A 17,744-nucleotide genomic window follows, 5' to 3' on the forward strand; every position below is an offset into this window, starting at 1 on the left:
TGAGGTATAATTGGCAAAATAGATATTTAAATACATATTTAATATATTTAAAGTGTCCTCTTAGTTACTTTTTTTTTATGATAACACTTAAAATCTGCTCTTAGCAAATTTCAAGTATAAAAAATACAAAATTACTAACTACAGTCACCATGCTGGACATCAGATCCCCAGAACTTACTCATCTCGTAACCGAGAGCTGGTACCCCATGACCAGCACCTCCCCACTTTCCCAGACCTGCAAACACTTTTCTGCTCTCTGTTTCTATGAGTGCAATTTTTTTTTTTTAAGATTCCACTATTATCTCTGTTATGTTATGGATCAGTTCCCCTCTGGGCCTGAGACCCTTGGCAGCCCCAAGCTTTGTCCTTTACATTAGGAGGAAGGTGCGAGGCAGGCTGTAACGACAGGTCTTGGGCGGGCTGCATCTTTCCCAGGAAGCAGATGACACTAAGGGAGGAAAAAATGCCCCCTTGCAGAATCTTTCATTCAAAGCTCTCTGTTTAGAGATGGTGCTGGCTGCTTTCTGTGGTTCGGTTGGAGCACCAAGAGAAATTTACTCTGGGTCCCAGATGAGGTCAGAGTGATGATTGGGTGGCAGGGCTGCTCAAAGGGCTCAGAACACTTGCCGGAAATGGAGCCAGCATCCTCCAGGTGTGCACAGACCAGCTGCGAGGTGGGGCTGGCTGGGGTGCCTGCAGAGCATGGCCAGCCCAGGGCCCAGGGCTGCTGCAGCTGAGTTGGAATCAGTCAGGTATCGCCCAGGTGTGTTTAGCTTCCTCCATCCTGGAAATCAAGGGAGGGTGAGAACCCTTTGGCTTGTGCCTTTATTTCTTGTTCTAAAATGTCCGTCAAGGTGACACTCATCGATGGGGTTGGGTGGGGGACGCAGCTGCTCTAACATTCTCTGATGTTTGGAGGCCAGACCTCCTCTTGGGTTGCCTTTCTCCTTACTTGTTCAGGTTGAAGGAGGTTGATTTGTGCACAACTATTTAACCTTTTCCCAAAGTGGAGACCTGCCTCCAGAACACGAGGGTACCATGCGTCTTTTACTTGCTGCAAGACCTGCTAAGTTTGTCCCCCTCATTGTTTTTTTTTTTTTTTTTGATGTGAGATATAACATATCTTTAGTTTTATTATTTCTTGCTAAGCTCACCTCTTGAGATTCATTTCTTTAAGACCCAACTTTTCCTAACAATCATCACCTGACATGCAGATACGTACCTTGAGGGTCGGGGAGGGCAGGACACAGGAACTTGGCAGTGGGAACCTGTTGACCAGAGATCTGAAAGCCAATCGCTTGGGCTTGTTTGAGGAAATGAGACCCGGATGGGATATGTTTTGAAGAGGACAAAGGGGAACAGTTGATGCTCTGTGTTAATTTTAGAAGGAGGGTAGTTGTATCTTTCTCTGTTTTAAAAAAATGACTAATTCTTCTCTGCTCTAAAACCTGCAGGAGTCTAAAGGAAGAATCAGAGATGATTTCTTTCACCTTCATGAAAATGTTAACAGAACCCACTTTGTCAATTCCAATACATAGGAATATATCTCAGTTCAATAGCATTGATTATTTTTGTATTACGTGCAAACTGGATAACCACCTCATCTTGGTTTGCCTCACACTGTTCTGGTTTTAATAATGAAAGTCCCACATCCTGGGAACCCCTCAGTTCCAGGCAGTCTGGAACTGTTGGTCACTTTGGGGCTGACTTTACAGGCTAGATTACAGTCGTTGAATGGAACACCTGACATAAGTCTGTTAGCTGGAAATTATCACTTCCCTCTTTTTAATTTAACAAATGAGAAAATGGAGGCTCAAATGAGTAAAGAAATTTATTCAAGGCCATCTAGCTGCAAGTCTTCGAATTAGACTTAAAGACTCCTGGTCTGCTGGAGTCTTACTTCCTGAGTTCCCCAAATTAGGGTATATGATGAACATCCTTCCACTGCTTGTTTGTCTACTTCTTCATTCTAATTCCTTCTTCCTTTTCCTTCCTGTTTTTCCTCTGCCCAGACTTTGCATCCCTCATAGGCATTTTCTAGTTCTTGTTAAAGCTAGCCTGTGCTCAAAATATCATTGATCCTTGTTCTGACTCAGTGCTGCTCAATGCAGCTTTCTGTGATGATGGAAATGTTAGATTTGCACTGTGCAATATGGTAGCCATTAGCCATGGATGGCTCTTGAGTACTTGAAATGTGGTGAGTGCATCTGGGCAACTGACTTTTTAATTTGATTTGATTTTAATTAATTTAAAATCAATAGCCATCTGTGACAACATGGTGTTACCATATTGGACAGCAGAGTAAGTCTAACTTGTTGGTTCCTTAGTGAACACTTGTCACTGAGATTAGGTTGGGTTTGTCAATGTCGGGCTAATCCATAAGCTTGTGTGGTTTATTGTTTGCTTATCCTGACCGTGTATGCTGTCTCAGTTTTCCTTCTTTGTTCTCATCACAGTTTTGGGGGTTTTGGTTTCTTACAGGTTCAGCGAAATGAAGACAAATCTACCACCTTGAAACTGGCCGATTTTGGTCTTGCAAAGCATGTGGTGAGACCTATATTCACTGTGTGTGGGACTCCGACTTACGTAGCTCCCGAAATTCTTTCCGAGAAAGGTAAGCGTTACACATTGCTCTGTGCAACTCTAGTTCACTTACTGACAGATGTTTAATTTTTAATATTTAAATTTTATATTTTTCAATATGGAGCAGTCAAAAATCTGAGAGATTTGGCACTGAACTTGTATGTGGACTTTAGTGGAAATATTTGAAGTAGGTCACCTTGACCACAGCGTGAGAACCTTTTCCTCATCAGGGCTGCACTTATTATAGAAAAGGAGTTGTGTGGGGGGTGTATGTGTGTGTGTGTGTATTGGCAGGACAACGAGATGAAAAATGGTGGAGAATTGGGTGGGGAACTCAAGCAAACAAGGCCATTTGTGCCACCTGACCCAGGGCTAGCTCTCATGGGAGAGAGTTGAAGCAGTTCTTACGTAATTGGCTTAAAAATTCCTTCACCAATCTTGCATTTAAAGGAAAAGGGCGTCCCATTTCAGACCCCATGAATAATATTTATTACTTGCTCATCTATTGTATCAGGGGCCAAATGGACTGTTTCAGTGACCCACTCTGTAAAGTATATAAAAGGAAATCATTGTTACTATTATATGGCTCCAGTATGTGAGTAACTGTTTAGCTGTCATGGCCCTCCTAGAGAAGTCATGTTAATCACCTGTGATGGCTACAGGTGGGAAAGGTCTGGATGTGTTGTCAGATTGGTGGTAGGGAGAAGGGAGTGATTTTATCCCAGTAGCAGGAGCATCAGGGAAGGTAAGATGCAGAGACTAGAACATGCACGGAGCTGGGCTGGTGGAGACGTTGAGAAGATTAAGCTCAATGGAGCAGAGGGGTATTCAGTTGGATGATTAGGTTGAGCCTGGATTCCCCACAAATGAGTTTGGACCCAGTGCGGCCAGCATAGTAGTCATGCTAATGTGGTGACAGTGGGACAGGAGAATCCTGAGTGACTGTAGACATTTTAATGGAAGCATTACTGAGCTGGGTAAGAGAGGAATGGAAGCAGGTCGTCTTTGTGGACTCTGGGAAGCCAGAACGTGAGTGCTAGCACCAGCTAACACAGGGGATTGGAAAGGAAAACTCCTTTGGGATATGGGGGTGAGTGAATGAAGTTTTGGACACATTGACTTTGTAGAGATACCAGGATGGATACACGGAGCTGTCCAACACAGGGATGGCAACCAGACTGGTGGGAGAATGAGCCAGCAAGAGCAGCCAGAGACAGATTCTTTTTTTTTTTTTTTCAATTAAAGTATAGTCGATTTACGATGTTGTGTTAGTTTCTGGTGTACAGCACAGTGATTCAGTTATACACACATACATATGCATATATGTATATATATGCATCTTTTTTGTTATAGGTTATTACAAGTTATGAATATAGTTCCATGTGCTATACAATATAAACTTGTCATTTATCTATTTTATATATGTTGGTTTTTATCTGTAAATCACAAAGTCACAATTTCTCCCTCCCATCCCTTTCCCCTCTGGTAACCATAAGTTTTATTTCTATGTCTGTGAGTCTGCTTCTGTTTTGTAAATAAATCATTTGTGTCATTTTTTAAGATTCCATATATAAGTGATATATGGTATTTGTCTTTCTCTGTCTGACTAACTTCACTTAGTATGATAATCTCTAGGTCCATCCATGTTGCTGCAAATAGCAGTATTTCATTCTTTTTTATGGCTGAGTAGTATTCCATTGTGTATATATAACACAACTTCTTTATCCAGTCATCTGTAGGTGGACATTTAGGTTGGTTCCAAGTCTTGGCTATTGTAAATAGTGTTGCTGTGAACATTGGGGTGCATGTATCTTGTCAAATTAGAGTTTCCTCCAGCTACATGCCCAGGAGTGGGATTGCTGGATCATAGGGAAAGCAAAGACAGATTCTTGAGGGGGGGCCAGGAGTGAGGACATGAGAGAGAGAAGGAGGGTTGGCCAAGGTCTGGGCAGCCCGGAGGCAGGAAGAGGACCAGGAAAGTGTGATGAGGCTGAGGGGTGAATTTCAAGAGAATGGGGAGTCTAGCTGAGCGAGACATTCCCAAGAGTGAGTGAAAGATGGTCAGAACTAAGAAAAGACTGTTAAAGTTGTCCCGAAAGCAGTCGTTAGTGAGTTATTCCCTTAATATTTTTCTGCTTATTTGTGCCTTGACAACGTTACTCAAGGGCTTAATACTGAATATCTAACTTCCAAATTAAAATTGCCAAGTATTTTCCTTTCCCAAAGGGAAAATATTAGAAAGTGTTTGGAAATGTATATACCTCTGTTAATAAACTTTTGGGAGGATAATTGGGCAATAGGTATCAAAATATTGTTTTGCACATTTAACTGTTAGAAAGTTACTGTAAGACTATAATCAGAGGGATGAGGCTGACCTGCTGAGGAAGAGGCAGAAAGACAGCCCTGAGGTCATGTCCACACCAGCCTGTCCCATCGTTTGGATCTGTGAGCCAATAAAGGCAATTTGTGCTTGGAAAAAAAAATAGAATATAATCAGAGAAGAGCACAAATATTTAATCTGTATTAATATATACTAATATTACATATTCATGTTTAATGTTTAATCCATCACAGAATTACTTATAGTTGTAAATAACACAGGGGTTTCATTATATAAAGGAAACACTAACAGTTTTAAAAAGTCATGTTTTTGAAGAATACTTTTCCTGTTCTTCATAGAAAATTCCTGTATAGGAAACGCCATGGTGTAATATTAAATGAACAACATAGGCTACAGAATATGCACAACATGATTCTAAATTTTTTTGAGGGGGGGTGATTAGGTTTATTTGTTTATTTATTTTTAAATGAAGGCACTGGAGATTGAACCCAGGACCTCATACCTACTAGGTGCGTGCTCTACCACTGAGCTATACCCTCTCCCCCAAATCTGTTGAAGACAGTATAAATGTGTATATGTACACATGCACGGAGGATACAGCTAATAGCATCAGTCTTTTTCTAGTCCTTAAAAAAAAAACCCCAGTAAATGATTGTGTTTTGAATGAGGGCAGGAAATGAACAGATAGGGAGTAGACATGGCTGGTGTCGACCAGGGCATCTCGGACATCTTCGGTGAAGGACCAGGGAAAATCTCCAGAGCCGTGTGGATGGACCTGCAGGTGGTCCTGCCACAGGGTGCCAGAACACAGCTCACACCATGTTTGAGTTACCTTGTGTGGGGGACAAGCCCTGGACTGACCTGTACAGTGTTGAACCAGAGGCATCCATTGACCATGCTGTGGAGTGTCCTGGTCATGTCAAATTGCTCTGAGTTTCCAGTTGCTTACTTTCCATTTCTGTGCTCATTTTATCCCAGACTAATAATAAAGGATCATAAAGGGCAGCCAGTCCTGGCCCAAACCTTGAGTAACCCTGGTGTAGACCCTGTGCTTGTAGGCTTCGGCATCAAGGGAAGGTGTGGTTGGGCGGTGGGGCACACCTGTGTCTTTGCAAGTGGCTCTTGCTTACCAAGAGCTGAGGTCGTCCTCTGTGACCTTGAGCTCCGGTTCTCCGCTGTTGACCTCCTCACGTTTGACCCAGCCTGGTCTCAGGTTCGCTTGTGCTTCTTCCTTTGTTGCACAGGGTACGGGCTGGAGGTGGACATGTGGGCAGCCGGCGTGATCCTCTACATTCTACTGTGTGGCTTCCCCCCGTTCCGCAGCCCTGAGAGGGACCAGGATGAGCTCTTCAACATCATCCAGCTGGGCCGCTTCGAGTTCCTGGCCCCGTACTGGGACAACATCTCTGACGGTGAGGCTCGGGACCTCCTGAGCAGGAGGGAAGGGCATGGAGAGCTGGGGCCCCTCCGCCTGGGTTTTCAGGTCAGGTGTATCAAACGGCACACAGGGATCCCATGTGGTACCCGGGCTGTGCTTCATCCTGTATTTCTTGCTAGGTTTGTGTAGCTTTCCGTAGCATCCTGAAAACATGACTTGCTTTGAGATGAAATGAAAGAGGCTAACCATCAGTTCTCATCGCCAAATACTTTTTCTGAAGCCAATTAAAGAACCAAAGAACTGAACAAGATCAGAAATGTGTAGTCCTCACTTGGGAAGACCAAAGCCATCTCATATATAGAAGTGTTTGTGACTCAGACAGACTGGAGTTGCTTACTTCACATGGGAATAGTCAGGGTTCTGCAGGGCATACTTGGAGCACAGGGACTCCGGAAGGCACGGGGTGAAGGTCTCAGATTTTAGTGGAGCAGGAGCACATGTGGTCCTCCTTGGTTTTGGCCCGGTTAAGTGGAATCTCTCCCCTTGTCCCTAGTGATTTGTCTGTACTACTCACTGCCCTTGTGAAATTGAAAGCTAGAAAATTGGAGTTTTTGAGTCTTTGAATCTCTTTAGCTTAAAAAATAGAATAGGAGTGATAACTTTTTTCCCCCTCAATTACCCCTAAACATGTCATCTAAGATATTGAACTGCCCTTGTCCTCAGCCCTGGGGCCGTCACCTGGGGTTAGGGGTTGAGGGAAGGGAAGAGCTTCTTGTTTTCCATGTAAATAAGGTGGGGAGAGGGTGGCTTGCTGCACGTGGAGTGAGGGTCTTGAGCTGACCAAGGCAGCGGCAGGTTGGGAATCGAAGGACTAAAAATCGTTTTAGAAAGTTCTATGCAGCACTGTGCCTTGATTTCCTTACAGTGGCCCTTGCCCTGGGCCCATGCCTTAGAGGACCCTGTTCTGGCTACAAACCTCCCCATAAGTGAGGAGACTGGGGGACCAGAGGGTGTGGCTCCGAGAGCCCAGGCTCCCCCTTCTAGACCACTTACTGGGGACCCCAGGATTTCCTGCCCAGATGGCTTCAGCCCGCTTCCAAGGTTTCTGAGACCTCTTTCCCCTGCCTTTCCCCTCTGTGGCAAGGGTGCCAGGGAGTGGCTGTTTAGGGGGCAGAGGGAGAGCGTGGACATGTTGGCAGGGGGCTCCAGGTGTCCACACACACATACATGTGGGTCTGGGAATTCCATTTAAACCTGGCCCTCAACCTCCTGAGTCCTCTGAGGACCCTGAAGGAGTGGCGTTGGGGGCGAGTGGGAACGGGGTACTTTGTGGGCAGAATTTGCTCACTTGAATGGGGTAGGGGAGAAGAAATCCTGTGGTCTCCATGCTCAAGAGGTGCCTGGACAGTGGGTGTGGAGGAGGGGTGACTGGTGGGTGAGCCACGGACCTTGAGTAAGAGGCATCCCCCGGTAAAATAAAGAAAAGTGGGTGTTTTCCCCCTGTGCATTCTTGAGTGATGGGAAGAGGCCCAGGGAGCCGGCCTGGGAGAGCCAGCAAGCCGGGGAGCAGTCTCTCCTCCGCGTCCGCCGCCTGGCCCACCAACTCTTACCATGTCTCTCTAGAATCAGTCATGGTCTTGGGCAGAAAATGAAATCAATTCTGAATTTGCACTGTTCACCACTTTGGTCTCTTTGCCCATGTTTTTCAGTTTTGTCCATCTGAGGGTACATGTACCAAATTTGGGAGGAAGATTGGACATATTTCATTTAACAACCTGATAGTTTGAATTACAAATTTAAAATATGTAGACATATGGTATGTGGCCTCCACGTGTTCTCCTGGGCTGGGTGGCGCCATGGGTGTTAGTGGTGGGCCTGATCCCTTGACTCCAGCCCAGTATGGTAGCCCCTAGCTGCAAGTGGCTATTTAAATGTAAGTGTAAACGAATTAAAAGTAAATACATATGGTATCTGTCTTTCTCTGTCTCACTTACTTCACTTAGTATGATGATTTCCAGGTCCATCCATGTTGCTTCAAATGGCACTGTTTCATTCTTTCTATGGCTGAGTAATATTCCATGGTATAAATATACCACATCTTCTTTATCTATCATCTGTCGAATGGCCTATTTACATTGCTTCCATGTCTTGGCTATTGTACATAATGTTGCTAAAAAAAAAAAGTGAATACAAGAAGAATTCAGTTCCTCAGGTGCACCAGCCCTATTTCAAATGCTCAGTAGTCCCCAGTGGGTACTGCAGATATGGAAGGTTTCCATCGTGGCAGGAAGTCCTGTGGGACAGTGTGGCTCTGGTACAGCACGTGTGCAAGTCTGGATGTCTGTACTCTTACTTCCTGTGCAGGGAAGAGAAACTCGGAACCGCCTGTGTTCATCTCATTTTCGCGTCCTTCTCTCATTCCAACAGCTGCCAAAGATCTGGTGAGCCGGTTGCTGGTGGTCGACCCCAAAAAGCGCTACACGGCCCACCAGGTCCTCCAGCACCCCTGGATTGAAACTGCTGGGAAGACCAGCAGGGTGAACCCCGCAAAGGAGGTGGCCCCCAGCAGCGAGGGCCACTTGCGGAGCCAGCAGGCGCGGGCTGCTGAGCAGACATCATAGTCCCGGCCCTGGTTCTGCCTGAGGACAAGAGAAGAGGATAGCCTTCGAAGAGAAAAACACTGAAAAAGCCTTCCTCTCATAATTGGAGAATCAGGGAAGGAGAGACACTCAGTATATTTTAAAGCATATTTTAAAAAAATGAACTTGGGTCTTCATGTTAAATGTTGTAACATATTTTTAGATTTGTATATCTGAAGCCTTTAATACATTTTTTTGGGCGGGGGGAGACTGTTCTCAGTGAGGAATTTTTGATCATAATCACACGTTTTGCTTCTTCCTTGTAATTGAGTTCACGGTATACTACATGAGTGGTGCTTACCAGGGCCTAAAGTCCCCCTGTGAAATTAATAAACTGATTCGTGGTCCATCTGTGTTAATAAAATGTGCTCTGGATGACTGAGGTGGGCTGTAGTCTGATCACTTCTTAATGCTGGTGTTGAGAGCCAGGGGGTTATAATTCAGACGTGCCTCCTGAAACCACCAGGACGACCTATAAAGGTGCTGATGGACACTTAAATAACTGGCAGGGTTCCTTTACGTCAATGTGATGGATGCTGTGGTGGCCTTGGAGGGCCCTGCTCTGGGACCGAAGCCCCAGCTCTCCTGGACTTGGCCTTGCCTGAATTGCTTCTCCTCACTCACATCCTCCTGGGCAGCTCACATCGCGTGACTGATTCTGTGGGTTACAAAGCTCTAGCCCCCTTGCTTCAGCTTGGGGCAGATCTGCAGGTGCATCCCACGTCTCCCAGGAGGACCACGTGAGGTCTTTGCTTCAGTGATATCATGGTGAACTCCTCCTGCTACCCAGTCCTGCATAATTTACACTCCCTTCTCCAACAGGTGTCGATACCAAGAACAGTCCCCAGCAGACTTCCTGCTCACAGAGCTCCCTCTCAGAGTCTAGTGGAGGAGACAGGCCCTGGAGCTGATCAGGTAATGCCATGTATTAAATGGAAAGAGGAAATGGGCACAAAGTTTCGTATGTATTATAATGATGAGTGGCCTTTTAGGAGCACACGTGCGTGGCCAGGCACAGTGCTGGTCCCCAGACAGCCTCACCATATAGATATCATTATCCCACCCCAGCATCTCTTGCATGAATGACCACGGCCAGAGAGAATTTTTAGAACAAAAATGTGATCATGTCACCTTAGTTTAAAATGACTTCCCGTCCCACGTAGAACCCAGCGAACTCACGGTGCTGTGGCCCTCCCACCTTACTGGCTCATCACCCGCCCCTCCCTACAGCCAGCTCTGCTGTCACCACACACATTTCCATGGCTTCCCAAGCACGGATATCTGCTTCTTTGGGGGACTTTTTTTTTTTTTTTAAATAGAAGTATAGCTGATTTACAGTATTGTGTTGGTTTCAGGTATACAGCAAAGTGATTCAGTTATACATATATATGTTTGCAGATTCTTTTCCATTATTGGTTACTATAAGATATTGAATATGGTTCCCTGTGCTATACAGTAGGACCTTGCTGTTTATTTTATATATAGTTGTGTGTACCTATTAGTGCAAACTCCTAATTTATCCCCCCTCTGTCTTCCCTTTGGTAACCATAAGTTTGTTTTATGAGTCTGTGAGTCTGTTCCTGTTTTGTAAGTAAGTTCATTTGTGTTATTTTTAGATTCCACATATCAGTGATATCATATGACATTTGTCTTTGGCTGACTTAGTATGATAATCTCTAGGTCCATCCACATGCTGCAAAAGGCATTATTTTGGTTTATTTATGGCTGAGTAATATTCCAGCGTGTGTATGTGTGTGTGTGTATACATACATACATACATACATACATACATATACACACACCACATTTTCTTTATCCAGTCATCTGTCAATGGACATTTAGGTTGTTTCCATGTCTTGGCTGTTGTAAACAATGCTGCTGTGAACACTGGGGTACATATATCTTTTCAAATAAGGGTTTTTGTCTTTTCTGGATATTTGCCCAAGAGTGGGACTGCTGAATGATATGGTAACAGTATTTTTAGTTTTTTAAGGAACGTCCACAGTGTTCTCCATAGCAGCTGCACTAACAGTGCAGGAGGGCTCCCTTTTCTGCACACCCTCTCCAGCACTTATTATTTGTAGACTTTTCGATGATGGCCATCCTGACTGGTGTGAGGTGATACTTCATTGTGGTTTTTATTACTTCACTGTGTGATTTGTATTTCTTTACTAATTAGCAATGTTGAGCATCTTTGAAGGCCTTTTACTGGCTGGCACCTTTCTGTTGAATGATTTGCCTCCAGCCCTTTGTGGTCTCAGCTGTGACGCTGCCTCCCTGAGACGCTGTTCCATGCCCCTGTTCAGTCTCCTTCTATGCACTTCTCTCTGTGTGGGGTGATCTTGCTTATTCTGTTTGTCTACTTCTTTGTGTGCCCCACCCTCTCCATTCCCATTGCCAGAATCTAAGCTCCAGGAAGGCAGGGACCTTCTCTGTCTTGTTCCCTTAGGTAGCATCAGTGTCTAGAACAGTGCATGGAAAATTTTAGACTCATAATAAGTATCTTTTGCATGAATGAAGAAATCCCTGACTTACGGATAAGGAAGCTGAGGACCCAGGTCACATAGGGAGTGAATGGCAGAGCTGGGATCGACCCCATAATCACCCAAGGCGTGGCTCCTCCCTCCTGTTCTGTATCTTGATCCCAAGGTTTACGACCTTGCGTTTGGTTCCTGTGTGGGATCACCATGGCCACGGTCTAAGGCAGGTGCTAATGACAAGAGTTGCTAGGAGACAGAATCTCCTTGGCTGCTTTCCCTTCATTCTGAGATGGATACTTTCCCACATTTTAGCATTTCCTTAATTGGACTGCATTTTACAGTTGATGAGTATTTAATATAGTTTCCTTTTCCCCTTGAAAGCTCTTGTTAAACCAAGGGTGTTTCTTGCGGCGCTGGTGTCCTAGAATCCAGAAATAAATAGCAGTAGAAACTCTGTATTGTTTCCCAGAGAGCAGTGGTGCTCGGAGTAAATCGTGGAAACTTCCCCCTTTCCCTTGGGTTGAATTCTTTCGGTTTTGCACTGATGCTATACAGGGTAGCATCAGATACCTATTTTGTCGTTAATGGTATATTGTTTTTCTCCTTGTCCATCTTCCTGATGGAATCTGGGAATTGAATAATGCAAGAACATAAAGATATAGCTAGATTTGTTCTGACACGTTTCATATCACCGAGTATACTTGGAGAAGAAAATTTGACCCTAAGAAAAATTACATTGAGAAATCCAGCTGTTATTATAAAAACTGTGCAGCACAGAGAAAATGATGCTTCATCTGCTGTGGTACCCATGTAATTTATGTCAACAGAAAGCCAATAACTTCAACATGATCAGGAAGTAAATTTCACTTGCGAGATCTCCGGCTCGCTGCTCCGGATCTGATAGAAGGAAGCATGTGGTATAAATTCTCGGCTCCAACTTCCCAAAAGAACTTTGGTGGGAGGGGGAGGGGGCGGTGAAGACAGATGGCTCTCAGATGGCTGACTTCTCATCAGCCATCAACAAAGGCTGCCAGATATTTGTCAGAGAGGGAGTTATGCAGGCGCTTCGCGGAGGTAACTCTGGAAACAGAAAATGTGATTTTAATAAGCATTCTTCGTAAAACTCAGGATGTCATTTTAAACTGACACATTGCGGGGGCAGGGTATAGCTCAAGTGGTAGAGCACATGCTTAGTATGCACAAAGTCCTGGGTTCAATCCCCAGTACCTCCTCCAAAAAATAAGTACATAGATAAGTAAACCTAGTTACCCCTCCCCCCACCAAAAAAATTTGACACATTGAAATGGATATGTTTCTCTATCGAATGTAGATCTACTCTTTTTTTTTTCTAATCCAATCTTGATGCAAATTGTGTAATTAACCTTTGACTTTGGTTTCCCCATCTGGGTCTGGCAGGTATTAGTAATATTAGTCTGAAACCAGAGGTGTGCAACAATTACTGCATACTTTTATTCTCGGTCCATTGAATTAAGTTTGGGGTGTGCACCCCCATCCTGCTGGCTGGTGGGTGGGCAGTGATCTCAGACATCTGCTCCACCCTGGACTACTGTTCTGGGGTCTTGTGAAATGAAGTCCTGGGAAGCATCCTTTACTGATCAGTTCTCATGGGGGCACTGCTGACACATCTACCGTCCCAGCCCACTTCTCTGGGGCCCCTTTGTCACTCTAGGTCCTAGGAGTCCTTTGTACAGCTGTCCATAGTCTTATATCCTTGGTCAACTGATGAGCAGGTTACATTTGGACTACTGTAGATTCCTGTCTTTTCCCACCTTTCTTTGCCTTTGCCAGCCTCCAGGACACTTGTCACCCCCAAATGTGTGATCTCTTATCAGTCCTGAGGTCCCTGCTTTTCTTGTCTGCTCAAGGACTCCTGTTGTTTACGTGTGTGGTTTCCTGCCATTTGGCCGTGTCCCCCTTTCTCTGCTCAGATCTAGCTATCTGCCTGTGCTAACGTCACTCCCAGGGGCGATGGTTCATGAGTAGATGTACCAAAAAGAAGACACCCACTCCCTCACCCGCCTGTCATCAGCAGCAATTAAAAGTGCTTTTTGGCTCTGATTCTGGACCAGCTGACAGCCTCGCTGGCTAGAAACATCACTGCTGCGATGACCGTGGTCTCCGACCTGTCTCTTAGCTTCCTTTTCCCGTTTCTTGGAGGCTCCACTGCTGACTTGCTGGCTGTGGCCCTGGGCTGCTCTGCACTTCTGCACTCATTAAAAAACCAAAACCAGAACAACTCCTTTCTGGAAGAGTCTCCATTCGATTGAAGTTTGATTCGATTTTTGTAAAAGGCCTGACTTTGGCCTGAGGGCTCCAGCACAACCCTCTTATTAAGGCAGGGAGCTGAGTCTTTAAGTCCAAGGGTGGTTCCTTTTGTCATGTTTCTTCCTTCAAACTTGCCCTCAGGGGTCACAATCAGTACCGGGGAAACATTGTGAGGTCGTGGAAAGTCTGCAGAGATGTTCCCCTGCTTGGAATCAGAGGCGCCCAGCCTTTGTCCCCAGGAGGCTGCCGTTTTCAAGCTGCCTGGCTTGGAGCTCTCAGCCTTCATAAAAAGTTCGAGGGTAGAACATCATTTCCTCCGTTTGGTGAGCTGCTTTGAAAAGAACTTCTGTCCCACAGTCGCCACTCTGAGTGTTTTCTGTTTCCCTCCTGTGGGCTCTGAGTGACTGGGCGCTGCTTTCCCCCGTCTTGTTTCCCAGGTTGTGTTTTCCTTGCTCCGTCACCGTCACAGAGTGTTATTTGAGCCCAGCTGAGGACTATAGCCAGGAAGACGGCCTCTGTGATAACTCTGAGGGACTGCTCCAGAGAAGCAGGGTTTTCAGCACAGTGTTATATGTTGTCAGAACAGAGGACATCAAATGAGTCAGGCATACATTCCTTCAAGCTTTCAACAAAACAAAACAGACCAGCACAGACATGGCGAGTCCATATGGCCTTGGCACCTGGGAAGGGAGTTTTATCCTCGAAGGAGGACCAGCATTGATATCCTAGAGAGGGGGGCATTTAATCTTTATTTTTTAACATGGACATTCTTTACTTCCAGTCAGTGTGCCCTTTTCTTAATAATTAAAGCAGATGTGCAATGTATGTTTGATAGGCCACAAACGGGCTGTTTTAGTTGACATCAAATTCAAGTTAACTCACATATAAGCCAGAATGACTTCCCTATACCTCAATATGTGAAAATATCTTTTATCACAAAGAAGATGAGCAGGTGGAAAGGGACTGTATTGCCAGGTTATGGTGGAGTGGGGCAGGGTCTCAAAAAAGTTTTCCTGAGAAACCTGCAGACCAAAGCAGACTGGCCCTAACTGACCCAAAGACTGGTGGACAAGAAAAACAAATGGTTTTTGTAAGCCAGTGGAATTTGGGAGTTGTTTGTTTCACAGAACAAAACTATTGCAGCCAAAACCTGTCTAATACTGAGTCATATTTGGATCCCTTTTAGAGAAAAAAAATTCTAGCAAACCCTTTGTTGACATAACCTATTCATTCATTCAACAAATAACACTGTATGGGTGTGTGTGTATTGGGGGGAAAGGGTTAGAAGCAGGGAGACCAGTTAGAAGAAATTAGAAGTAAATCATTTTGTATCACGTGACTTGAATATTTCAAACAATACTAAGTACGTACTTTTTATCCTAATTCATACCAAGAACCGTAATGAACTGTAAAAGCAAAACAAAATGACAAGTTAACGTCAAATAAAGCTACAATTACCAACATCAGCTCCCTGGGGTGGGCGATGCTTCCACCGAGTTGTCTTTGCACCTCACACGCGCTCCTCGCTGCTCTGGCTCAGACTCTTTGGGTCAGGTGTGCTGATAGCTTTGTGAGCCCGCTGATGACGCAATTCCCACACTTCTCCCATCGCTACGGAGCTCGCAGCAACTGAGTCCGTTGGTTTTTACTTCTCAGTATAAATGCTCCCTTAGGAAGTCAGTCCAGCTCTGTGCTGTTTCACTAAGAGGCAACAATTAAAATAGCCCCAGATGCAACCTGCTAGCAATATCCTAGCACATGTGAATTAAAGGCCTGGGATCTGGTTTGATGGTTTTCCTTTCCTTGATCAGCCTGATGATCTGGCAGTCTTTAACTCTGTCAGGCCATCACAGAAAGGAAAACACAGACACACAGCTCACAAATCTTGGAGAGAACTTCGGATGCTGAGCGCACCCCTGCAGCTTGAGACCCATAGCGTTAAAGCACTTTCTGTTCGCGCTGCTGGGGAGACAAAGCGGACTTTTCATAGTCTGGGCAGCAGGTGGCGCTCACGACATTTAGAATCACACGGGGGCCTGCAGTACTGGGTGCGTTCATCGGCTTGGGATACAGTTTGCAGGTGTTGCCTTGCAGTGGGTTTGTTGTTTTTTAATCTTCCCCTGCACAACCTCATCTGGGCTCATTCAGCCAAGTTCAGCCTAGTGCAGCACAGGCTGGTGACTGGGCTGCTGTTTGGTCCTTGGGCTACGTTCTGGTTTTTTTCTCAGTTGTGAGAGCGGTGCTGGACCCAGCCTAGCAGCCTTAGCTTGCTGTTGGGAGACTTTCCTACCCTCCCAAGGCACAGGCAGGTGGCCTCTCCAAGCTGGTCTACTCCAGAGCCCCACACCTGCAGGGTGCCAAGGCAGAGGGGTGAGTCCTTCCCGCTCTGCTCCTGGGACCTCTAGCAGCATGGAAATCCAGAATGCATTCCTGTCAGTGGGGGGAGATCATAAGATACTTTCCTTTCAACTTGCCAGATGGCCTCCACCACTCTAAGCCTTGGTTTTCCATTCGGAAACTTGGAATAACAGCATCTTCTTCAAGAATAGTCCCTCACAGGATGCCTCACCTATAAGGCTTTATAAGAAGAGTCACCCTGAATTCTGCAGGATGGATGAAACACAAAATCAATCATAAAATTTAAGATGTAGCAATCACCTTGTCCAGCTTACTCCTTTTTTAGCTGAACGCTTAATGCCCAGAGAGAACTTGCTCAAGGTTGCACAGCGGGTGGGTATAGAGCTGAAATCTTTTCTCTCTCATTCCAGTTTTTTAAAAAAAAAAAACCCTGCAATGGATATGTTTTTCCATCGTAGCTCCAACCCTGCTCACACTGACACACCAGCACTGTGTCGGGGCTGCTCACCTGGGTCTGTCTGTCCGGGTGATTCCTAGTATCAAGAATGCTGAAGCCCCCACTCTAGAATGAGAATATTATATATAGTCAGCCTTCGGTAGCCTAACCCAAATCTAGGGTGTCCTTATGGAAGTAAAGCCAATGGTCTACCACAGTTTACAATTTGAAGATGTCTTTGATGACATATGTATTTATCTATGCGTCCAGATTTTAGGGACACCCATAGCAAGAATTGCTTTTTTTTTTTAATGTCGAGGTCTACTTAACATACAATAAAATACACTGATCTTAAGTGTTCAGTTTGATGAGTCTTGACAATCGAGTAATTGCTCTTTGAGAATGAAACTGAAGTCTTAAGGGGGATGGAGTAACACAATCTGTATCTGAGGGAAAGAAAATTGCTCTCTTCAGGCGTGTCTGGAAAGGGAGAAACCTTGACCTCCCAGAGACTCTGTCAGTTCTCCTGGGTTTTTTAGAGGCAGAAGCCACGGCTGTGCCTCCCCGGGAGCTTTCCTGGACCTCCCCCAGCTCGTGGTTAGTTTTACTGAGATCTCAAAAGACAAGATGACCACACACAAAAGCTGTAACTGTGAGTCACAGGCTCTGATTTGTACTTCCAGGGCCCTTCCTATGGATCTGGGAGTCACCCTTCACTAACGTGGTCAAACACCAGATCTATGTCCACTGTGGGGACTGTGTGTAGCTCCTGGTTTTAAATGCTTGGATTTTAATTCCTTACTTCTGGGTCTTTGTCCTCAGTCTCCATTTTGTGTTTCCTCCTGGGTCCTGCTAATTCAAGTGGCAGGTTTCTGCAAAGTCTGTTCCTACTAATATGTTTGGAGTGGTGTGAATCTGAGTCTGCAGTCTAGGTGTGCAGGGAGGGTAGCTTTTCTTTATTTTCTGATGCTAGAGCCCCACTCTATTGGGCTGACAGGAAATTTTGTCAGTTGTTACTGTGGGCATTGTTCCACCCTGGGGTTGTGCCAAGGTCCTGGGGTCATTTATAGAGATAAAGCAAAGAGGAGGCCTCTCCAGTCTTGAGTCCTGGGTCCACATGGTTAATGCTGAGACCACCCATTGTCCCAGCTCATCGGGTCTATTCAAGCACCAGAATCTTTGGTGAGGCCAGGAGCTTGGGGTCATTGGTCTAGCCCCCTGACTCTAGGGTCCCTTTGAGGTT

The 17,744-nt window shown here is 45.3% G+C and overlaps 1 protein-coding gene across 1 annotated transcript in view; it reads left to right on the top strand.

Annotated features, from left to right (window-relative positions):
- Window positions 1-9,319, top strand: part of DCLK3 (doublecortin like kinase 3) — a 49,313-nt gene extending 39,994 nt beyond the window's left edge. The window contains 3 exon segments of the mRNA XM_032459270.1: window positions 2,482-2,614; window positions 6,169-6,336; window positions 8,730-9,319. Of these exon segments, the coding sequence (XP_032315161.1) occupies window positions 2,482-2,614; window positions 6,169-6,336; window positions 8,730-8,923 (495 nt within the window). The 3' untranslated portion in view covers window positions 8,924-9,319.
- The last annotated feature ends 8,425 nt before the right edge of the window (window positions 9,320-17,744 follow it).

Source organism: Camelus ferus, chromosome 17 (assembly GCF_009834535.1).
Source record: "Camelus ferus isolate YT-003-E chromosome 17, BCGSAC_Cfer_1.0, whole genome shotgun sequence".
In the NCBI taxonomy this organism is placed as follows: Eukaryota; Metazoa; Chordata; class Mammalia; order Artiodactyla; family Camelidae; genus Camelus; species Camelus ferus.